Source organism: Ranitomeya variabilis, chromosome 4 (genome assembly GCF_051348905.1).
Source record: "Ranitomeya variabilis isolate aRanVar5 chromosome 4, aRanVar5.hap1, whole genome shotgun sequence".
NCBI lineage: Eukaryota > Metazoa > Chordata > Amphibia > Anura > Dendrobatidae > Ranitomeya > Ranitomeya variabilis.
This window is the reverse complement of record NC_135235.1, coordinates 474,358,335-474,383,983: the sequence shown is the minus strand read 5'-3', so window position 1 is coordinate 474,383,983 and position 25,649 is coordinate 474,358,335. Positions and strand designations below refer to the sequence as shown.

Sequence of the window (25,649 nt, the reverse complement as noted above, 5' to 3'; positions counted from 1 at the left end):
ACATTTGGGATAGGATCTTGGAGACGGGAATCTCTCTTTAATCCTTTGCTTTCTGAGATCTTCAGTCCAGTGGGTGGTTCCATCAGTGACTGACAGCTATTTCTGTATGCTGGCTTATACAAAGATAGCTGTCCGTCACTGATAGGACCACCCACTGGACAAAAAAAATCCCAGAAGAGCTTTAAAGGGAACCTGTCACCCCCAAAATCGATTATGAGCTAAGGCCACCGGCATCAGGGGCTTATCTACAGCATTCTGGAATGCTGTAGATAAGCCCCCGATGTATCCTGAAAGATGAGAAAAAGAGGTTAGATTATACTCACCTGGACGGCCCCGCTGCGGTCCAGGTCCGATGGGCGTCGCGGTCCGGGGCCTCTTATCTTCTTACGATGACGTACTCTCGTATTCACGCTGTGGCTCCGGGCCTCTCTGACCTTTCCCGGTGCCTGCGCACTGCACCACTTTGCTCTGCCCTCGACAGGGCAGACAAAGTACGCCTGCGCCGGAGCCGCAGCGTGAAGACAAGAGGACGTCATCGTAAGAAGATCTCCCATCTTCTTACTTCTCCGGAACGGACCGCCCGCATGAGTATAATATAACCTCTTTTTCTCATCTTTCAGGATACATCGGGGGCTTATCTACAGCATTACAGAATGCTGTATAAGACCCTGATGTTGGTGGGCTTAGCCCATCTTCGATCTTGGGGGTGACAGGTTCCCTTACGTAATAAAAATAAAGGTCATTCTGAAATTCTTCTCACAAAACTATATATCAATCTGTTCAGCTCCCCCGGCTCTATAAGAGCATGTCATAACAGACTGTAGTTTATGGTGGCAGACTCCCAATAAATTCTTGTACAATCTTCTCCCAATAGGTCATGTTTTCATTAAATGTAATCAATTTTGTCATTTTGTTTTCAATTAATCATGAAACACAAAGACAATACAGACTCCTTAATTTGGGTTAAAAAAGTTTTTTTTATTTAAATTAAAAAGAATACTCATCAGATCTTGGGTTATAAACATGATTTTGACCCAATAACCACCCTTGTGTGGGGGGAAAGCACTGATTGCTTGTCCCCCTCCATTATACCTTTTATTTACTGTGCACACATGCTCATTTTATCCACAGGGACCCTCAGGCCCACATTGATAGAGTCTTTGATTCACTTTTCATGTTACAATCTCATCTAATACCAGTGTACTGTATTATAATTATCTATAAACCTCAAAATGCTACAGCTGAGGCTCCACTAGTCAGCCGTCACATGAGCTGCCACCAACACGGCATCACAATGGCTTCCCAGGTCACAACTATGCTGAGCCAATTGGTAAAAAAAAACAAAAAAAAAAAAAAACTACTAAGAACATGGTCAAAGCCATGAGTGCAGAACAGTTGCCATTAAGACTGCTGTCATATAGCGGTCTCACAACCTCCATTACTGACATACTTGGTTCTCCTTCTTGACACCATTCTTCCACCTTCTATGGTCACATTTTCTCCTCCTGTCCATCCCATATCTGCTCAGTTCTGCCCAGCAAAGCTGTATTCTGAGTAGGGGAAAGTAAGCCACTGCCAGACACCAGGGAGCGGCCTCTTTGGGAACAAAGGATCAAACAGGATTGAATTCAAGATCTCTCAGTTCCTGCTCTCTCACTGGCTACCTTTAGGCTTGGGCGTCATTCCAAGACAGGATAGTCTTTCTCAAGGTCTGCACAGATATATTGTAATCACATTGAGTGTTCAGAGCACTCAGATGTCCAGTGTTGGTTTCAATGAGAATGCAAAAATGGCACAAAACAAAACATGGCTGCGTACAGAACTTATAGGAAAAGATCCTGAATGTCCCAAAGGTGTCACCCAGTTTAGCAAAAGCCAGAAATGTCATGTAAATCTGCACTGTATCATGTAATTCTAAAGAAAACAGATACAGAGCCTTCAGATCTTGTGATATCTTGGTGACAACCCTATGGGCAGGTCAACAGCTGTCATCCATGGTTGTCACCAAGCAGATGTGTACAAGGTAACTGAACAATGGCTGAGCAGCATATAAATACAAGTAACAGTAGGGACTTTGAGGACACAAGTCTTCATCCAGAGCTACCCCATTAGTCTTTATTTTTAACGTATCGGCTTGTGGCATGGTACAAGGCTCAGCGGTTGTGGGAAGATGAGCAAACAAACATGGCTGAACATCCCATATACAGTGCCTACAAGTAGTATTCAACCCCCTGCAGATTTAGCAGGTTTACACATTTGGAATTAACTTGGCATTGTGACATTTGGACTGTAGATCAGCCTGGAAGTGTGAAATGCACTGCAGCAAAAAAGAATGTTATTTCTTTATTTATTTTTTTAAAATTGGGAAAAGTTTTTTCAGAGGGTCATTTATTATTCAACCCCTCAACCCACCAGAATTCTGTTTGGTTCCCCTAAAGTATTAAGAAGTAGTTCAGGCACAAAGAACAATGAGCTTCACATGTTTGTATTAATTATCTCTTTTTCCAGCCTTTTCTGACTATTTAAGACCCTCCCCAAACTTGTGAACAGCACTCATACATGGTCAACATGGGGAAGACAAAGGAGCATTCCAAGGCCATCAGAGACAAGATCGTGGAGGGTCACAAGGCTGGCAAGGGGTACAAAACCCTTTCCAAGGAGTTGGGCCTACCTGTCTCCACTGTTGGGAGCATCATCCGGAAGTGGAAGGCTTATGGAACTACTGTTAGCCTTCCACGGCCTGGACAGCCTTTGAAAGTTTCCTCTCATGCCGAGGCCAGGCTTGTCCGAAGAGTCAAGGCTAACACAAGGACAACAAGGAAGGAGCTCCGGGAAGATCTCATGGCAGTGGGGACATTGGTTTCAGTCAATACCATAAGTAACGTACTCCACCGCAATGGTCTCCGTTCCAGACGGGCCCATAAGGTACCTTTACTTTCAAAGCGTCATGTCAAGGCTCGTCTACAGTTTGCTCATGATCACTTGGAGGACTCGGAGACTGACTAGTTCAAGGTTCTCTGGTCTGATGAGACCAAGAGCGAGATCTTTGGTGCCAACCACACACGTGACGTTTGGAGACTGGATGGCACTGCATACGACCCCAAGAATACCATCCCTACAGTCAAGCATGTTGGTGGCAGCATCATGCTGTGGAGCTGTTTCTCAGCCAAGGGGCCTGGCCATCTGGTCCGCATCCATGGGAAGATGGATAGCACGGCCTACATGGAGATTTTGGCCAAGAACCTCCGCTCCTCCATCAAGGATCTTATAATGGGTCGTCATTTCATCTTCCAACAAGACAACAACCCAAAGCACACAGCCAAGAAAACCAAGGCCTGGTTCAAGAGGCAAAAAATCAAGGTGTTGCAGTGGCCTAGTCAGTCTCCTGACCTTAACCCAATTGAAAACTTGTGGAAGGAGCTCAAGATTAAAGTCCACATGAGACACCCAAAGAACCTAGATAACTTGGAGAAGATCTGCATGGAGGAGTGGGCCAAGATAACTCCAGAGACCTGTGCCGGCCTGATCAGGTCTTATAAAAGACGATTATTAGCTGTAATTGCAAACAAAGGTTATTCCACAAAATATTAAACCTAGGGGTTGAATAATAATTGATCCACACTTATGTTTAAAATTTATAAAAATTTAACTGAGCAACAAAACTTTTTGGTTTGTAAGATTTATGCATCTGTTAATAAATCCTGCTCTTGTTTGAAGGCTCTAACCTATTTGCATCTTATTAAACCTGCTAAATCTGCAGGGGGTTGAATACTACTTGTAGGCACTGTACTATATATCTATGTAGCTGTAGATCACATATCTGGTGTGACACCAAATGCCCCTAAACAGTGAAGTGATGGCATGACACATCTATTAGCTATGCCAATGCTGGCCACACAGCGCATTCTCAAAAATCACTGGATGCGTAGATATGCATAGATATTACATTTTGCATCACACAGGTGTCTTACAAAATCTGTCAAGAGATATGAATACCATTAGGCTCCCGAAAAAACGGTGCCAGATATGGAAAAGCGGTCATCACAGCCGCTGCCCAGCCATAACACGAATGTTGTTCACAAGAGTGACAGCTACTTGACAAGATCAATAAATACACGTTACGTTTATATAGAAGAGATCAATCACCAGATTTCACAGTACAAACAGCATACAATAGACCAGATGAAGCTGATGTACTTACTTTGAAGAGCCACGTCGAAATGGCTGTGTAATTGTATTTAATTTTGCTTCTGCCGGATGTCAAAATGAGCTGGATTGTAATATCAGACAGCCAAAAAACTAAATACAAACAATACAGGATTATACAATCATCCTTCCATGGAAGTTTAGAGTTAGTCCACTAGCCTCATCAGGTTTAAGAAATCTATTTAAAAGGAGTTTTCTGGTTTTAGAAAACCTCTCCAGGCTCAAGTGGTTTAAAAGGAAAAAAGAAAAAAAAAAAAAACAAAAAAAAAAAAAAACTGCTTTACTTGCTCTTCCACCGATTGTCTACAAACAATACCATTTACCTGGTGCAGCAATGGTGACTTGGAGCTGGACTCTGGGAAGGAAGGGAAGTAAATCACACAAGGTTTTTATCAATTGCAAAAAATAAATGTACAAAAACTGTGCCCAGGAAAGGGTGTTTTGAAACCAGAACTCTCCCTTTAAAGGGACTGTCATCACAAAATGACTGTTCAAACCAAATACATGTACATTGTACATCATGGCGGGGCCAATCATTTATATACACCTTCCTACCATCTCCACACCCCCCTCGTTTGATTGGCAGCTCTGGCTTCATAGGGTCAGAGAAGGTGGCGATGGATGGAAACCAAGTAGGTGGGAAGGTGTAAATATTGACTGGCCCCGCCATGCGCCTGTACTTTGTTTGAACAGTCATTCTGTGCTGACAGTGTCCCTTTAATGTATGCAGTATTATGGAATCTGGTGACATATCCACTTTAAAATCTGTGCAAACATTAGTTAATGGGGGAGAATATTCACAATCTCTTGGCACCTTCACACTGTGGAGGTGACACTTGTATAGGTGTACTTAAAGATACAGGTACAGCATAAATTTGGGTTGTGGCTGGAATTGTAGCTATGCCAAATTAACTAGACTGAGCTGCACCACCACAATTAACCAATGGAAAAATTAAAAAAAAAAAACTTTTTCTGATGTCATACAACCGATTACATAAATAATGCGGACCATCCTCACACTGAAAATCAATGGTCCTGGAGAACCATTTCCTGCTTCTTTCTGATCCGCTCCCACCTTTGCCAAGAAATATAGAACACACCGCCACGTGCCCGATTTAGCTGGTTAGCTCTGCTTTTTAGCACTAAAGCTGTAATAACGGGATGGTACGGACATTTTCACGTGTCAGTGCTACATCAGGAACACAAAGTTACAGCTGCCATGTATCCCTAGCCAATGTATGAAAACGTAAGCATTATTTGTAGGCGTGAGATGATTAACATTGCAGAACAGCGCCACCCACTGGTAGGGGGAAATTCCTTGCATTAGGAGCAGCTTCTGCCAGGCTTTGGAGAAATAACCTTTCATTCAACAAAATAAGGTAAATTGTTGTTTTCTTGGCTGAGTTAGAAGAACGTTTCAGTGCATTTTAGAGTAAAAAGTTTTGTGATAAAGGCATCTCCAGAGTTAATCCTGGTGAACGGCTGCTCACCCCTGAAATCATGTGATGATCTAATGGGCCGGTCTGCTCCGCAACTCACTTATTTCAGCTTTTAGTCATAGAATTCAGTGCACAGGAGAACAATGTGATTTACAGGAAACTTTTGCTCAGGTTCCAGCTCGTTGTCTGATTCATGAACTAGTTTTCTCTTGTTGAATGACCAAGTCATCATATGCATGGAGAACATGAAATGTGCCACTGTGGGCTGGATGGCAGGCCTCACGTATCACAGCTTCCCCAGAGAGAACGGCCTTGTCCATATGGAAACCATCCACAACACACTGGAGTAGTGTTCCATTGGCAACAAAGCCATTTAAAGGGCTATGCCCATCTTCTAGAGTGAAGGCATTGCGAAGACATGCCATCATGTTAGGACACTAGAGTATCCAGAGCATTGGTTTGGTGCAGAATCCCCATTTAGGTTTTCCCTGCCCCCCTCTGCCAGCTATGTAGGGAACTTGCCGTACTCCCCTCCCTGGGCCCATTCATTAAGTGGCTAGGCCGCTATGGTGCAAGGAAAACCAATTAAAGGGATACAGAGCTAAACTGCAGTTAATTAATGCTTGGAATACCTTTTTAATTACATCAGGCCTGATCTGTTTCCACAAAATACACAAACGCTAATGGCAGCATAAAGTAAATTGTCAAAATGCCCATATTCCTCTACGGCCGGGTTCATCTGTTCAGCTAGTGGTGCAGAAGATCATGTGGGGTTTATCATCAGAAATTATACAAAATGTCTGAAGATCTATCCAATGGGAGAAGCGCTCTTATGGTTCCACCAGTTTTCACAAAATGGAGAAATAAGCGGCCCAAAAATGCCAGGGACAAGACATGGTGCAGTCTGGAGAGGTGCTAGGAACTGAATGGGACCATTTTGTAGCCAATTGGCACCAAAGCCAGAACACGTAAACCTGGGCCTATTCATAAATAGAAAAGGACAAGACCCCAAGTAGCCAAAATTTCTAGAAGGGCGGGCCCAATATTTAATATTGCAGCACTTTCTACATATGCTTGTGAAGGTTAGGAGTAGGCTTCAAGCATATCAATACCCATGCTTTAGAAAATAAATGACTTATCCATTCACAGGCTCATGTACACTGCTGCAATTCGTATGGTACCGAACCAGAATATGGCTGGCATGGAAGTCTGCTGTACGCTAGACCATGTGCCAACTATTTCATTCTTATGGAACATGCCACGCTTGCAGGCACACTTCCTCTAGGGGAGAACATCTTGGTATATGCGGCGTGTGCATGAGCCTAAAAGAACCCTCTAAAAATGAGAAACCCCTAAAGCATTCTTTTAAACAGTGCCAAACCCAATCGTATACACATCAGCTTCACATCCTAGATCCCATGTTTTAGCTTTGATACCAGAACATAAGATGCCCAAAAATAAAAAAAAAAATTAAAAAAAAAAAGTTGCTGAGCGCGCACATAGCCATCTAGTGAATGTTTAGCCATGGGGTTACAGGAAAGAGTCGACCAGGGCATTATATCACACTGATGACAGCTTGGATCAGGTAGGATGGCAGGCAGGGGGATTCTCTGGTGCGCTCTTATTGCTTTGGGGGAATTAAATCAGAGATCTAATACTTCCACATGGGCATGGAAGTGAAATTGTAGAAAAGAAACAATGTCTTAAATCATTGCAGTGTATAAAAAGGCGACAGCTCAAGGTGATGGGATTCTTCCATACAGAATATCCAGGCATGGTTTCAGGAAAGGAGAGATTCTTTTATCCCAAGATGGCAACCAAGGTTATAATGGAGCAATGTTCTATATTCTATTATAACAAGACACCAATGTTCCTTTGTCTTCCGGATTATGAATTTTAAGTCTGCGAAGACCAAGCCATTGTGCCATGTTGAAGTGTTGCAATAAAGTGACAAAATTAAATTGTTCTTGAAGTGGGTGCTAAAATTCCCAGCTCCATAGACGCAGGACCACCAAGCTGGTCCATCTGGAAAAGCCCACCTCCATTCGTTACACTAAAGCTCTTGCCTTCCACGTAGGCTTCTTAATACTGCCCTTCACTCAGCAATGCACACGCCATGATCCCGCCAATTGCTTGCTCTCTGCTGAAGAACATGCTATAGGTAGGTGGGCACAATATACTTCTACACAATGTTTCAGGCTCTTCACAGACGAGGAAGGACAATCACTTAAAGCTTCTCTTCATTTGATGCAACTAATAAAAGGTGCTCCTTCTCGATTCAGATCTGGGTACACATTCAGCGTGCCTCTACAAAAAACATTCTCTGTCCCCCCTCCTCCAATATTTCACATAAATTCAAATCTTTATATATTATAATTATATATTAAAAAGAAATGGGGAGAAGGGGGCGACATTTCTTACCCCCTACGTTCACTTTCTCTGGTCTTCAAAAAAAAAAAAAAAAAAAAAAAAATTTTTTTTCAGAACCTCTTATTTATAAAAATAAAAAGACTGAGAAAAAAGAAAAGAAAAGTCAGTTCATAAAAATCAACATGAGGAAGGGAGAGAGAAAGGAGCCACTCCGCCTCCTCCCCTCGTCAGTGCACTGAAGCCCAGTCTTATCTCTGCCCATCCATGGCAGTCATGGCTTGCTGGGGCCCCCCTGCAGGCTGGGAGGTTGGGGGCCAAGCTGGTGGTGGATGATGGTGGTGATATTGGAGGTGTGAGGTTGGAGAGGCTGGAGGCAGCCAGATGGGCTGCGGTTGGTTGGTAGGAGATGAAGCCCAGTAAGAGTTAAAACTGCTAGGAGGAGGAGAACAGGGAATTGAAGCCGCTGGACTGCTGCTATTTTGCAAGCTCTCTGAGGTTCGAAGTTTAGAAAACATGGCTAAAGCATCCGGGAAGTTGGGCGGAGTGGCCGGCGTGTTACTTGGTGTACACATCTGAAATATAAGAAGGTATAGGCATGGTTAATAGGAATAGCATGAAATACTAGGCACAAAGCTATATAAACATGTAGCTCAGTTAGGGCCCTTCTTCTCAGCCACTACTCTGTACAGATGTCTCCAGTTATACTCCATCAGTGGGACCAGGGGAATATTGGCCGAGCAAGACATTCAGCGTCACTCAACAATATAACTACAGTGTCGGTTCAGAGTTACTGCCAGAACTAAAAGCCCTGCAGTCCAGGAGCAAATCTCAGTTTTGATGGGACTTTTTAAAGGGAACCTGTCACCACGTTTTTGGAAGATGGGATAAAAATAGCGTTAAATAGGGGCAGAGGTGGGCGTTACATTAGTGTGTGTGTTATGCGTTTATTACCCACCTAAGTTGCCGAAATAACTTTGCAAAGTCTCCGTTTTCGCCTGTCAATCAGGCTGGTCAGGTCACATGGGCGTGGTGTCTTCACCCAGATTTGGCGTAGTTTTCCGTTGGTGGCGTAGTGGTGTGCGCATGCCCTCTTCCAGGGGATTTAAAATAGCGCGGTGTTCGTTATTGCATTGGTGATCGGTGGGCGCGGCCATCTTCCTTTGGCCGCGCGTGCGCAGAAGCGGCGCTCTGCTGGCCGCGGCTTCAGGAAAATGGCCGCGGGATGCCGCGCGTGCGCAGATGGATATCGCGGCGGCCATTTTCCTGAAGCCGCGGCCAGCAGAGCGCCGCTTCTGCGCACGCGCGGCCAAAGGAAGATGGCCGCGCCCACCGATCACCAATGCAATAACGAACACCGCGCTATTTTAAATCCCCTGGAAGAGGGCATGCGCACACCACTACGCCACCAACGGAAAACTACGCCAAATCTGGGGGAAGACAACGCCCATGCGACCTGACCAGCCTGATTGACAGGCGAAAACGGAGACTTTGCAAAGTTATTTCGGCAACTTAGGTGGGTAATAAACGCATAACACACACACTAATGTAACGCCCACCTCTGCCCCTATTTAACGCTATTTTTATCCCATCTTCCAAAAACGTGGTGACAGGTTCCCTTTAAACAAATTTTATTTAGACCATAAGAAACTTCAAGACAACTGGTGCTTAACAACCTGGGCAAAACGATTCTGTCTAATGCAGGACTTGAGGTTGGAGACCACAGGGACCCTCTGTAGTAACGGCACAATACCTATACATATAGATGGCATCGTACAGCCGACTTAGGCGTCAGGCAGGATAATGGCTGACTACCATGCTCACCAGCAAGGCCACTGCTGCTCGCCACAGTCGCACCAAGCTTATTCAGACGGGGGAGGAGCGGAGGGTCTCTTCCCAAACGTCAGCAGAAGCGGCTCTAGCTGACAATATCCACAGATATAATGGGAGTTACTCCCACGTGCAACACAAATTAAGAAAATCAAAGCAGAGAGCAAATAACAGTCTTTGATATGGTTACTTAGAAGTAAAACTCTTATTCTAAAAGACAGCACATCTGGCTCATCCACCTAACGGAGCAACATTGGAGAAATCATATAATGGTGGATACATACTTCTGCCCAAAGCCGGGATGGGCAGCGCCTGTGCAGTGTGGTGCTGGAGTCAGCATGTGCGCATACCAAACTACGGCGTCATTGAAGACCCTGTGTATGAGAATTTGCAACAAAATGGCCCTGAATATTGCAAGATGTGAATGCGCTGACTCCGGCGCCATTTTATTGAAGAATTGTACTACAATGTCAACATATAGCCGTGCCCACACTTCGGCAGTCATTATCCCTATGGCCAGTGCGTGCACACTTATGTTGACGTAAGTACATTATTGCAATAAAATGGCGTTGGAGTCAGCGTGCGTGCGCCGGCCAGCGCTGTTATCCCCATGGCCGGCGAATGCACACTGCCATTTTGACTGCGCAGTGCTATGTTGAGGTTGTAGTACATTACTCCATTAAAATGGAGCCAGAGTCGGCAATCTCCAGCGCCATTTTATTGAAGACACTACATAAATGTACCAATAAAAAGCTTGCCACCCGGGAGTACAACGGATTCAGTAGCCAGTAGAACTATACACATGCTCAGGTTGCTACCTACAACATTTCCTTTTCTTATGGTACAGTATCTGACGCTTTCTATTCTCTCCTTTGTTTTCGGTGTTCCTCACTGACATTGCATTCTGACCTACAAGATAAGTATATTAAGGATAAAATGGCAATGACATTGGTGGGATTTGTTGATCATAATGGTCATCTATGGTGGATTTACCAGTTATCAGACTCATTCCTAAAAGGAACAAATATGGGGTATTTTGATTACTGATTCTGTTGTAAAGACAAGTGGAAGCGGTTCAAAATAATATCTCATCCAAGAAAAAAAAAAAAGAAAAAAAAAAAAAATCCTGATTGATCTCTACCCAGGACCAACGTTTTTCTTTAAGGAGTTGGTCACTACTTTACATGTCCATTTCATGTGAACCAACTTTCTGCTGTAACCCAACTCCTCTGGCCACATCTCCGAGTAGCTCCTGCTTCCTGTGAGGTCACATCAGGTTCTTCCTCACTTCTGGGCTCTGGAAACTGACGGGTGGGAGGCGGTTCATCCCGTTCATGCTGCAGATACGGCTCTCCCTTGTATCTGTATGTATACAGCAGAGTTTATATACATGAACACATACTGCTGTATACCCTGCGTAATGCATATACGCTCTGCAGTATATTCTCTATTATATGAATACATGAATTTCTCTTTCCCTATCCATCCGTCAGTGAGGGGAAGGAGTTACAGCACATCACCAGGAATGATGGGAAATGTAGTAAGGACGAATCTGAAAAGGAAGTGATAACTGCAGAGCAAGGGTACAGGAAGAGAAGCAGAAAGGCATAAAACAAAATGAAACTTGGTAGAAAAAGTTCTTTAGGGACATTATCCTTACAGGGGGTTGCCCCGCAAAGTATATTTTAATTAACAGGTCTTCGTTCTATTTTAAGTTGCACAATTGAATGTGTTTAAAAAATGGTTTTCCTGTCCCGAGATAAATCTTATAAATGCGCCCCTGTGTAATGGCTGTGTCTGACCGTACAGGGACATGGTTGGCTATACCTCAGCTCCTGGGCAGTGGAGGAAGAAAAAAAAAAAAAAAAAAAATAGACATTACAGCATGGGATCACAGCTGATTCTGTGAGATAAAACAGGCAGGGAAATGTTTTACCTCAGAGAAAGAATGATCAGATCCCCTGCTGTCCTGCCTGTATACTTGCTTCCTCCCCTGCTCAGGAGATGTGGTATGATCAGACAATGTTCCTGCACGGTCAGACACAGCCATTACACAGCAGGGGCACATTTATAAGATTATCTCAGCACAGGAACATTTCTTTTTCCCCCACTTCCAATTGTAGAAGTTATTATTCCAAGATCAACTGATTAAAATGAACTTTGTTCATGGGAAAACCTCTTTAAAGGGAACCTGTAACCCCCCCCCCCTTCCCCCTCAGGCGTTTGTAACTTAAAGAGCCACCTTCTGCTGCACTAATGCTGCATTCTGTCAAGGTGGCTCTTTTAATTCGGGTTCCTGGCACTGCTGCGATAATTGCTTTTGAAATTTGTCCCTCATACCTGTGAAATTGTCCGGGGGGCAGGTCTTTCCCCATAATCCAGACGCTTCACAGCCGTCACTCATGGCCTCTGCGCGCTCCTCTTCCTTCAGTAGCGTCCCCGGCGCTTTTTTTTTTTTTTTTTTTTTTTTTTTTTTTTCAGGCATGCGCAGTTGCGCTGCCCTTCGAACTTACAGCGCAGGCGCCGGGGACGCTAATGAAGGAAGAGGAGCGCGCAGAGGCCATGAGTGATGGCTGTGAGGAGTCTGAATTAGGGGGAAAGACCTGCCCCCCGGACAATTTCACAGGTATGAGGGACAAATTTCAAAAGCAATTATTGCAGCAGTGTCAGGGACCAGAGATAAAAGAGCCACCTTGTCGGAATGCAGCATTAGTGCAGCACAAGGTGGCTCTTTTAGTTACAAACGCCTGAGGGGGTGACAGGTTCCCTTTAAGCATCGGTGAGAAAACCACTAACGGAGTCAGGGTAGTGGACAACCTCTTTAATAAAGTATCAGCAGTTTCATTATTTGATTGGCCACATAAAAAATGTAAATAGGCTGCCAATCACGCAGTGAAAGAGCAAAAAAAAAAAAATCATTTGTCAGGTTCTTTCTTGCAGCATAAAAGATAATCAACCTCGGCAGTACATCGCCCTGTGTAAATAGGGCTTGAGCTGTTGAGGACTATGGTAGCCTATGTGCACAGAACAAGCCATTACTGATCACTCCGAGCTCATAGTTAAGTGCAGCAGTCTAAACAGGCTATTACACAATTATTGATTGATGGCCTTTTAATGCCACAAATTGGTTAATGTAAACCCTCTGGTAGCTGTTCCCAGCCCTTTTGTCAATTCCCTATAGAGATAAGCCATCAGATGTGACTAGAGGTGGCTTCCTCCAATTTTCCATAAGGCAACTATTTTTATATGTCCTGCTGGCATGGTACAGAGTGGGGTCACCCCATACAGGACTCGGAGAGCCTCTCTTGAGGATCATCCTTGTGATACACTGATTTTAGTGCACACAGCAATACCTAGATTATGGGCCGACATTGTGAGCTGCTGTAATAAATGGATCCAAAGCCTGAAGAGTCTAATAAAAAGGGAACACATTTCACTCAAATGTAAATATAATAAAATATAGATAAGAGACCGATGGGTGGAATAATTGCATCTGAGCCCTTGGCACTGTGTGTAGTTCCTGGATTTGATACAGACAAAAATCACTTTGGTGAAATCACACAAGCTATAATGGAAGCGGTCAAGGTATAAAAGGTGAATAATTCTAATGTGTGCGCTCGAGGAGGAGCAAAGCGAGGGTTACCGATGCGGACCCCAGCCGGCTGCACACACTCAGGCAGAAACATCCAGGACGTGTCCAGACCAAACACATCCTGCAGGCCCTTCCTTGTAACCGATTGCACAACACTGAAGAATCTACAAGAAAACTACCGTAGTCCCCAAGTGTCTTCTTTCAGCTGTAAACATGGAGGCTGGCGATATCATGTGCGTCTCCTCCTCCTGTCACAAACACTTTCTCCATTTCCTGTTTGACTAATCTCACAGAACATAAAGCGTCCCTGGGGCAATGATCATCAGGAAATTATTGCAACAGCATGAAAACAACTGCAGTGCATCAGTCCTGTTTACTTACCACCAAGGGAAAGGAACAGCTACAAAGACTATGTAACAGCGGGGTGAAAGGACAGGTCACTGGCTGGCATTCAAATGCATGCCCATTATTTAAATTCCCTTCTGTTCAGTTGTAATTTAATATAAAATGTTCATGTTTTCCAATATTGCTATAAAGAAAGTCACATTAGCCTATGGGCATTATAGCAGGCTTAGACTTTCTGTTCCGTCCAGAAGACATTTCATTATGCTCATGATCCACTATGTATAGAATTGGAATCCTGTCTGTGTACAGCACAGGATCCATCATTCACATTAGATATCAGAGCTCACCTCCCCAATAATCACTGCATGCTCATTAAAGAGGTTATTCAGGACTTTGGGCAGGTACCGTCCTGCAACGAACTGTTCCGGCTGAGGCAGCCATTCTCCAGCTTTATTTGACCTCATGTTAGGCAACAGGGAGCCGGCTGTCAATCAGCATCACATCAGCAGTGACGCGACACCATCAACAGAGCAGAACAGAAGAGAAAGAGCTGCTCTGTTGATGGGATTTCACCAAAAACAGAAGAATCGCCGACAGGAGGAAGCGTCCAATACTGGTATGAGCAAAAACAGATTGTCACAGGGCAGAACAGGCAGGTAGTTACCGCAACTGCCAGCCAGCAACGAACTTAGCCAAAAAAAACCAAAACCCTAAATAACCCCATTTAAATAATAAAATACAATTCAGTAATGTCTGATGCCACTAAAGTCTATGTCTCAGACTGTAAAGAGGGGTCCAATATTAGTCCTAGTGGTCAGTATAGAACAGGTAGATATTTAATTGTACAGTATATAAAAATGTGAATTTCACAATAAGTCATTTTCTGATGACAAATTCCCTTACATGTGTAACAGCAAGTCATAAGAGCCAAGGAATGATGAAGTTCTGCATCTTTAATTTAATTAAAGCACCCCTGTTGCCACGCCTGAGTGCATCCATCAAGCAGACCCCCAACCAATCTCCCAGCACAGGCAGGAAATGTTAACAAGAGAAGTCATCATTAGAGTCCCTGCAAGACATCTAGTTCCACAGGACGCCATGCTGCTCTGTGCCCCTTTCATCAGCCATTAGCTACAGGGAGAATCCTCAATTTCTAGCAGCATGTCATAAGGAAAGCAATGTATGGCAAGGTTCCCACTGAAGTCACTCAGTATACTGTTATTACTGGGTGCCCTGCAATCCCCCAGTACATGGCAAGGTTCCACTGAAGACAAAGGCTATCCATTGTTTTAAATGAGTACCCAGCAATCATCCAGGTTAAAAACATGGATCCCAAATAATTAACTAGGCATCCTTCCTTTATAGGGCGCCCTGCATTTCCCAGCGCACAAAGCAATCCCCACCTGCCAGCATACCCCAATAGGGCATAGAAAAATACTACATTAGGGGGCCTCTCAGACATCTAATATATAAAGGTGTCACAAAATTTTGCAGTCACACGACTGGACCCCGAGAGCGTCATAGGCTATGTTGTGAGGCGAAATTTTGACCCCACACTTTCCATTTCATCAAACAATTTTGCCCCTATCTACATAATGGGGGAAAGTTAAAGGAAAAGTGTTGGAGGCAAATTGACAGCTGCCAGATGTGAACAAGGGGGACTTAAAGAATGAGAGCGATGGCGCCAAAGAGTATATACTGTACAGTTGCTAAGGTGGGGCCCCGACATGGGATACTCACCACACACGGGGATATGAACACAAACACAAAATGCGCCACACACTATCACATGCTTGAACACATATACCACCCTCAGCACACATTTCACCACACATACACCAACCTCGCCACATAAAAGTTGAAACACAAAAGTCACCGCTCAAAACTCGCCACGTGCAAAATTCACCACATGCTAAACTAGGCTCACGTGCAAAACTCACCTCATGGAATACTCGCCACACGTAAAACTTGCACACGCGGAAAAATTGCCACATGCAAAAGTTGCCTCACACAAAACTTGCACATACTCAAAACGCACCACACCTAAAACTCGCCACACGCAAAACTTGCTGCACACAACTTGCTACACTAACCTGTCACATGCAACGCGACACACAAAAAGTTGCTACACGCATGTCGCCACACGCAACTCAACACACAACTTGACACACGAAACTCACCCTAAAACACACACAAGTCTGGTATTATCCTTCAAAAATAAAAATCTGATTAATAAGCAGACAAACTACAAGAGCAACAAATGTACCATATAGGAAATACGGCAGCTGTCAGTCACATGACCTGTCTATTATGTGTATGTGTGAGCTAATATATACTGCCAGGGGGGAGGGCTTCCTGTTGGCTGGGGATTTATCAGGCTGCCAATTTAGCTTACAAATACTGAGGTAAAAATACTGAGCAAATAACGTGCGAACGAGGTCTAATACAGGAGGAGATGACAGATATATACTTTATACAGGAGATGACACAGGTATATACTATATACAGGGGAGATGACACGCATATACTATATACAGGAGGAGATGACACATACAGGTCCTTCTCAAAAAATTAGCATATAGTGTTAATTTTCATTATTTACCATAATGTAATGATTACAATTAAACTTTTATATTATAGATTCATTATCCACCAACTGAAATTTGTCAGGTCTTTTATTGTTTTAATACTGATGATTTTGGCATACAACTCCTGATAACCCAAAAAACCTGTCTCAATAAATTAGCATATCAAGAAAAGGTTCTCTAAACGACCTATTACCCTAATCTTCTGAATCAACTAATTAACTCTAAACACATGCAAAAGATACCTGAGGCTTTTAAAAACTCCCTGCCTGGTTCATTACTCAAAACCCCCATCATGGGTAAGACTAGCGACCTGACAGATGTCAAGAAGGCCATCATTGACACCCTCAAGCAAGAGGGTAAGACCCAGAAAGAAATTTCTCAACAAATAGGCTGTTCCCAGAGTGCTGTATCAAGGCACCTCAATGGTAAGTCTGTTGGAAGGAAAACATGTGGCAGAAAACGCTGTACAACGAGAAGAGGTGACCGGACCCTGAGGAAGATTGTGGAGAAGGACCGATTCCAGACCTTGGGGAACCTGAGGAAGCAGTGGACTGAGTCTGGTGTGGAAACATCCAGAGCCACTGTGCACAGGCGTGTGCAGGAAATGGGCTACAGGTGCCGCATTCCCCAGGTAAAGCCACTTTTGAACCATAAACAGCGGCAGAAGCGCCTGACCTGGGCTACAGAGAAGCAGCACTGGACTGTTGCTAAGTGGTCCCAAGTACTTTTTTCTGATGAAAGCAAATTTTGCATGTCATTCGGAAATCAAGGTGCCAGAGTCTGGAGGAAGACTGGGGAGAAGGAAATGCCAAAATGCCTGAAGTCCAGTGTCAAGTACCCACAGTCAGTGATGGTGTGGGGTGCCATGTCAGCTGCTGGTGTTGGTCCACTGTGTTTCATCAAGGGCAGGGTCAATGCAGCTAGCTATCAGGAGATTTTGGAGCACTTCATGCTTCCATCGGCTGAAATGCTTTATGGAGATGAAGATTTCATTTTTCAGCACGACCTGGCACCTGCTCACAGTGCCAAAACCACTGGTAAATGGTTTACTGACCATGGTATTACTGTGCTCAATTGGCCTGCCAACTCTCCTGACCTGAACCCCATAGAGAATCTGTGGGATATTGTGAAGAGAAAGTTGAGAGACGCAAGACCCAACACTCTGGATGAGCTTAAGGCCGCTATTGAAGCATCCTGGGCCTCCATAACATCTCAGCAGTGTCACAGGCTGATTGCCTCCATGCCACGCCGCATTGAAGCAGTCATTTCTGCCAAAGGATTCCTGACCAAGTATTGAGTGCATAACTGAACATTATTATTTGATGGTTTTTTTGTTTGTTATTAAAAAACACTTATTTGATTGGACGGGTGAAATATGCTAATTTATTGAGACAGGTTTTTTGGGTTATCAGGAGTTGTATGCCAAAATCATCAGTATTAAAACAATAAAAGACCTGACAAATTTCAGTTGGTGGATAATGAATCTATAATATATGAAAGTTTAATTGTAATCATTACATTATGGTAAATAATGAAAATTAACACTATATGCTAATTTTTTGAGAAGGACCTGTATATACTATATAGAGGAGATGACATACAGGTATATACTATATAGGAGGAGATGACAGGTATATACTATATACAAGGGAGATGACACAGGTATATACTATATACAGGAGCAGATGAGACACAGGTGTATACTATATACAGAAGAGATGACATACAGGTATATACTATATACAGGGGAGATGACATACAGGTATATACTATATACAGGAGATGACATACAGGTGTATACTATATATAAGGGAGATGACAAACATGTATATACTGAGGGGAAAATGAGAGGTGTGAGGTGAAAATGAAAAGGTGTGAGGGAAAATAGTGGAGTGATCAGAAAATGACAGATGTGAGGTCAAAATGACAAGTGTTAGGGGGGGAATGAGAGGAGTGAGGGGGAAAATAAGAGAAGTGAGGTGCTATAACTAACCACAGACATTTACTATGCCCAGGCAACGCCGGGCTCTTCAGCTAGTTATAAATAAAGTTGATTGAACTCCGTACGGTATACTTAAGTCTCATCAAGTGCTTCCTTCAATCAACTTTCTTATCGTCTTGAGAAGCACTTCAGAGCTGCTCATCATACAGAATGCAGATGTAGCCCTTGTTCTTGAGACACTGCAGCCCTCCATGCAAGTCTGTGGTCACTGCCTTTTATTACACATTTATCTCCAGGTCAAAAGTGGATCGTTTTTACTTGTTTTATTCCTGTTCCTATAATTTTATATATATATATTTTTTTTAAATTATATAACACAAAATGCAAGCCAATAAAATCAATATAGTTATCAGTATATAAAAAACAAGCACACATATACAGTGGAGAAAATAAGTAGTTGATACATTGCCGATTTTGCAAGTTTTCCCACCTACATAGAATGGAGAGGTCTTCAATTGTTATCGTATGTACACTTCAACTTAAGAGAATTTTAATTTATTTGCATTTTAATTGCTTGAAATAAGCATTTGATACCAGAGAAAACAGAACATAATATTTGGTACAGAAACCTTTATTTACAGTTACAGAGCATAGACATTTCCTGTAATTCTTGACCAAGTTTGCTGACACTGCAGAAGGCATTTTGGGACACTCCATACAGAGTTCCAGATCTTTCACGTTTTGAGACTGTTGCATTGAGTTTCTGCTCATTTTAAAGATTTTCTATTGGGTTCAGCTCTGGCTAGGCCACTCCAGCACCTTGAAATGCTTCTAAGGAGTGGCTCTAAGTTGTCCTGGTTGTGTGTTTCGGCTCATTATCATAGTGGAAGACCCAGCCATGACCCATCTTCAATGCTCTTACTGAGGGAAGGAGGTTGTTGGACAAAATCTGGTGATACATGACTCCATCCATCCTCCCTTCAATTAGGTGCAGTTGTCCCATCCCCTTGGCAGAAAAGCACCCCCAAAGTATGTTTCCAGCACCATGCTTCACGGTTGGGACGGTGTTCTTGGGGGTTGTACTCCTTCCTCCAAAAACAGCGAGTAGAGTGGATACCAAAAAGTTCTATTTTGGTCTCATCTGACAACACGACCTTCTCCCATACCTCCTGTGGATCATCCAGATTGTTATTGGCAAATATCAAAGGGGCCTGGACATGTGCTGGCGTGAGCAGGGGGACCTTGGTGCCCTGCAGGATTTTAATCCACGGAGGAGTAGTGTGTTACCAATGGTAATGTTTGAGACTGTTGTCCTAGCTCTCTTCAGGTCATTGACCAGGTCCTCCAGTGTAGTTATGGGCTGATTCCTGACTTTTCAGAATCATCCTTTCCCCACGAGGCGAGATCTTGTATGGAGTCTCAGACAGAGGAAGTGTGACAGTCATCTTGTGTTTCTACCATTTTCTAACAATTGTGCCAACAGTTGCTGCTTTCACACCAAGCTGCTTGCCTATTGTCCTGTAGCCCATCCCTGTGCAGTGCTACAATTTTGTCCCTTGTGTCCTTAGACAGCTCTTTGGTCTTGGCCATGGTGGAGAGGTTGGAGATTGATTAAGTGTGTGGACAGGTGTCTTTTATACAGGTAAGAATTTCAAACAAGTGCAATTAATACAGGTAATGAGAGCAGCATATGAGGGCTTCTTGAAGAAAAACGAACAGGTCTGCGAGAGCCAAAAATTTTGCTGGTTGGTAGGTGATCAAATATTTATTTAGTGCAATATAATAAAAACTTAAGTAAAAATCATACAATGTGATTTTCTGTTTTTTTTTTTAATTATATTTTTGGATTAATGTTTCTCACAGCTGAAGTGCATCTCCGATAAAAATTAAAGACCTCTACATTTTTTTTGTAGATGGGAAAACTTGCAAAATAATCAGTGTATCAAATACTTATTTTCCTCACTGTAATAAATAAAGAATGGAAAACACAGGCAATGAGGAAACTGGGCATACCAACATGAAGAAAATAGAACCAGAGTGGAAACCTTTTGATAGATGAATAAATAGGACCACATACAGGGGTATATTTGTTGCAAGTAGCTGTCTGTATACATATGACCTGTCAGTTCTTAGGCTGGTTTCACACTTGCGTTTTGATCTGCAGCGTTTTAGCGCTAAAAAACGCATGCGTTTATTTCTATACTTAACATTAAAAATGCATGCGTTTAGCGTGCGTTTTCGGCAACGCATGCGTTTGACGCGTGCGTTCATTTGCAGAAATGCAACCTGTAGTAATTTCTAGCGGCGTTTTTTTGCCGCAAAAAAAAACCGCATGCGTTTATTCGCAGCAAAAAATGCATTGCTGTCTATGTAAACGCATGCGTTTTTAAGCACATGCGTTTGCTTGCGTTAAAAACGCATGCGTTTTTATAGAAAAACACGAAAAACCTAACCCTAAACACAAGAAAAAAAAAAAAAAAAAAAAAACAAGAAAACCCTAACCCTAGGGTTACTAGGGATCCTAACCCTAAGGTTAGGATCCCTAGTAACCCTAGGGGATCCTAACCCTACCCGTAACCCTAACCCTTAGGGTTACGATCCTAACCGTTAGGGTTAGGATCCCTAGGGTTAGGGTTAGGATCCCTAGGGTTAGGGTTAGGATCCCTAGGGTTACTAGGGATCCTAACCCTAACCCTAGCCATTTCTGTTTTTAGTGGGTTTTCTAGATGATTGATGATTGGCAGCTGTCACACACTTCTCAGCATGCGTTTAAAAAACGCAAACGCAGGAAAAAACGCATGTAAACGCCGCGTTTTTTTTTCTGCATGCAAAAGCGCATGCGTCTAAAAAACGCAGCGTTCTGCCGCGTTTACATGCGTTTTTTCACCACATGCGTTTTTTTTTTTTAAACGCTGCAGATCAAAACGCAAGTGTGAAACCAGCCTTAGTTAGGTTCCTTTAAAAAAAAAAAAAAAAAAAAAAAAAAAAGCTGTTCTAGGATTCATTCAAACCATTTTGCAATACTGTTTCATTTATTTGTGTCAAAAATGCTACAGCCAGGTGTTGAAGGCTATAGATAACTATGTAGAAGTCTACATACAGAGCATTTTGTTAACCTTTTTTCCCTGAAAACACAATATGTTCTAAATGTACATCTTTTCATGGTGTTTTCCCCAGACAGCTTATCCCAAGATAAAAAAGTACCGTATATACTCGAGTATAAGCCGAGATTTTCAGCCCAAATTTTTGGGCTGAAAGTGCCCCCTCGGCTTATACTCAAGTCACGGTCGGCGGGTGAGGGCGCTGAGGCACACTTACCTGCTTCCGGGGCTCCTGGCGCTCCCCCTGCCCGTCCCACGGTCTCCGGTGCCGCAGCTCTTCCCCTGTTCAGCGGTCACATGGGACCGCTCATTAGAGAAATGAATAGGCTGCTCCACCTCCCATAGGGGCGGAGCCGCATAATTCATTTCTCTAATCAGCGGTGCCGGTGACCGCTGACAGAGGAAGAGCTGCGGCACCAAAGACCAGCTGTCTGGGGGAAGGAGCGGGACGCCGGGAGCAGGTAGGTATTACATATTTACCTTCCCTTGTTCCACCCGCCGGGCGCCGCTCAGTCTTCGCGTCCTCTTGTTCTGACTGTGCAGGTCAGAGGGCGCGATGACGCATATAGTGTGCGCGCCGCCCTCTGCCTGATCAGTCAGTGCAGAGAGACGCCGGGACGGGACGCTGAGGAGCTGCAAGCAAGAGAGGTGAGTATGTGGTTTGTTTTTTTTATTGCAGCAGCAGCAATGGCACAGCTTTATGTGGAGCATCTATGGGGCAACGGTGCAGAGCACTATATATAAGGCACAGCTTTATGTGGAGCATCTATGGGGCAACGGTGCAGAGCACTACATATAAGGCACAGCTTTATGTGGAGCATCTATGGGGCAACGGTGCAGAGCACTATATATAAGGCACAGCTTTATGTGGAGCATCTATGGGGCAACGGTGCAGAGCACTATATATAAGGCACAGCTTTATGTGGAGCATCTATGGGGCAACGGTGCAGAGCACTATATATAAGGCACAGCTTTATGTGGAGCATCTATGGGGCAACGGTGCAGAGCACTATATATAAGGCACAGCTTTATGTGGAGCATCTATGGGGCAACGGTGCAGAGCACTATATATAAGGCACAGCTTTATGTGGAGCATCTATGGGGCCATAATCAAAGGTCAAAGGTGCAGAGCATTATATATGGCACAGCTATCTATGGGGCCATAATCAAAGGTGCAGAGCATTATATATGGCACAGCTACCTATGGGGCCATAATCAAAGGTGCAGAGCATTATATATGGCACAGCTATCTATGGGGCCATAATCAAAGGTGCAGAGCATTATATATGGCACAGCTATCTATGGGGCCATAATCAAAGGTGCAGAGCATTATATATGGCACAGCTACCTATGGGGCCATAATCAAAGGTGCAGAGCATTATATATGGCACAGCTATCTATGGGGCCATAATCAAAGGTGCAGAGAATTGTATATGGCACAGCTTTCTATGGAGCATCTATGGGGCCATAATGAACGGTGCAGAGCATTATATATGGCACAGCTTTATGTGGAGCATCTATGGGGCCATAATGAACAGTGCAGAGCATTATATATGGCACAGCTTTATGTGGAGCATCTATGGGGCCATAATGAACGGTATGGAGCATCTATTTTTAATTTTGAAATTCACCGGTAGCTGCTGCATTTTCCACCCTAGGCTTATACTCGAGTCAATAAGTTTTCCCAGTTTTTTGTGGCAAAATTAGGGGGGTCGGCTTATACTCGGGTCGGCTTATACTCGAGTATATACGGTAATACTTTTAGAAGCACTTAGACACTGAGGAAGGGGAGGTGATTTGACCACGAATTACATCCCCAGCTCACAGATGTAGCTGTAAATATCAGATTGCCTGGATTCCCACTGAAATCAATAGAATAGGGGTCCCGAACAACTGTACTCACTGCCTGATTTAACAAACGAATGGAGCAGAAAAGGTCACCAATGCATGGTGTGTAGCCATTGCTCTCACTGACTATGGCACTGAGACAGCAAAGTATCTTGTCAGTACCATAAACAAATAGGGGCCGCGGCTACCATCTCTCCAATCAAAAGGGTGGCAAAAAACTCCAAATTATTCCCTATACATGTCTATGGAATATCAGACGTTCTGCAACCAGCTAAGGTGTATAGCCCCCTCAAAGGAGGCCCCAGCAAGGGCAGTTTCCACTCTGACCATTGACTATGCTACAAAGGCCATATGCAACCTTACCAAATACACTGGTGTGTTCAGCTGTAGCCAATACCCACAGTCTGAATAAACACATAACATGAGATGGGATTAACCTTATCTCCACCATAAAGCGTATAAAGATAGGCTAGGCATTGGAAAGTGAGCAAAGTTCCAAGGTGGACCAAGCATGAACTATTCACACATCATTACTCTATAAACCTGATCAAATGTCAGTCAGCTGGGAGAATTCAGCTACGCTGCTCCAGATCAGAAGAGGATGGCAGCCACTGCTTAAAGTCATGGCCAAAAGTATTCACACCCCTGCAATTCTGTCAGATAATACTCAGTTGCTTCCTGAAAATGATTGCAATCACAAATTCTTTGTTATTATTATCTTCATTTAATTTGTCTTAAATGAAAAAACACAAAAAGAATTGTTCTAAAGCCAAATTGGATATAATTCCACACCAAACACAAAAAAGGGGGTGGACAAAAGTATTGGCACTGTTCGAACAATCATGTGATGCTTCTCTAATTTGTGTAATTAACAGCACCTGTAACTTACCTGTGGCACCTAACGGGTGTTGGCAATAACTAAAATCACACTTGCAGCCAGTTGACATGGATTAAAGTTGACTCAACCTCTGTCCTGTGTCCTTGTGTGTACCACATTGAGCTTGGAGAAAAGAAAGAAGACCAAAGAACTGTCTGAGGACTTGAGAAACCAAATTGTGAGGAAGTATGAGCAATCTCAAGGCTACAAGTCCATCTGCAAAGACCTGAATGTTCCTGTGTCTACCGTGCGCAGTGTCATCAAGAAGTTTAAAGCCCATGGCACTGTGGCTAACCTCCCTAGATGTGGACGGAAAAGAAAATAGAATTATTCTTACCGTTAATTCGGTTTCTAGGAACCTTCCACGACGGCATATGGAGGTTGTCTCTTTGCCCTAATGGGGAACAGGAAACACAGAGGTTAAAAGGACCTCCCACCTCCCACTTGCCAGTGACTTACAACTGAGACCATTGCACTGGTTTACCTTTAAAATCCCAGAACTAATCCAGGAATATATATCGGGTGGGAAATTAGTGCCGTCGTGGAAGGTTCCTAGAAACCGAATTAACGGTAAGAATAATTCTATTTTCTCTAGTCACCTTCCACGACGGCATATGGAGGAATACCAACTAATTTTGGCACTAGGGAGGGACAACGGCCTGGAGTACTTTGCGGCCGAAGGCTAAGTCCTTGTTGGACAATACATCTAGTCTGTAATGTTTAGAGAAAGTATGGAGTGAAGACCACGTTGCTGCCCTGCAAATCTGCTCCGGAGATGCGCCTGCTTTTTCTGCCCAGGAAACCGATGTGGATCTTGTTGAATGGGCTTTGATACCTACTGGAGGTAACTTGTTTTGAGCGAGATAGGCTTCCGTAATAGCCTTCTTGATCCATGTAGCGATGGTACTTTTGGCTACCTTTTTCCCCTTGTTTTGTCCTGAGAGATGGATAAACAGGTTATGATCAATTCGGAATGTACTGGTGTGATCCAAGTATTGTAAAAGAATACGTCGAACATCCAAGGTGTTGAACCTTCTTTCTTCCGAGTTTGCTGGATTGTGGCAAAAGGTTGGTAGAAAAATCTCTTGAGAACGGTGGAAGTCAGAGATAACCTTCGGAAGAAAGGACGGATCAAGACGAAGCACAATTGAATCATCTCTTACCAGGAGATAAGGTTCTCGTGTAGACAAGGCCTGTAATTCACCAATTCTTCTGGCTGAAGTAATGGCAACCAAGAACACGGCTTTATAGGCTAGGTTTTGTGGAGAACAAGATGATAGTGGTTCAAAGGGTGGGCCTGTCAGACCCTGGAGAACTATATTGAGGTCCCATGGGGGAACTATGACCTGTTTTCTAGGATTCATTCTAGTAGCCGATGTCATGAACCTTTTAATCCAGCGATGACTCGCTAAATCTTGATCAAAGACCGCGCTAAGTGCAGAAACCTGGACCTTGAGGGTACTAGGCCTGAGACCTATTTCCAAGCCTTTTTGCAAAAAGTCCAATATAACGGG

The 25,649-nt window shown here is 43.6% G+C and overlaps 1 protein-coding gene across 1 annotated transcript in view; it reads right to left on the bottom strand.

Moving 5' to 3' along the window:
* Nucleotides 1–942: 942 nt before the first annotated feature.
* UBALD2 (UBA like domain containing 2) overlaps nt 943–25,649 on the bottom strand; it is a 39,566-nt gene continuing 14,859 nt past the window's right edge. Inside the window, exon 3 of the mRNA XM_077251810.1 lies at nt 943–8,587. Coding sequence (XP_077107925.1) covers nt 8,264–8,587 — 324 coding nt within the window. The 3' untranslated portion in view covers nt 943–8,263. The remainder of the gene's footprint in view (nt 8,588–25,649) is intronic.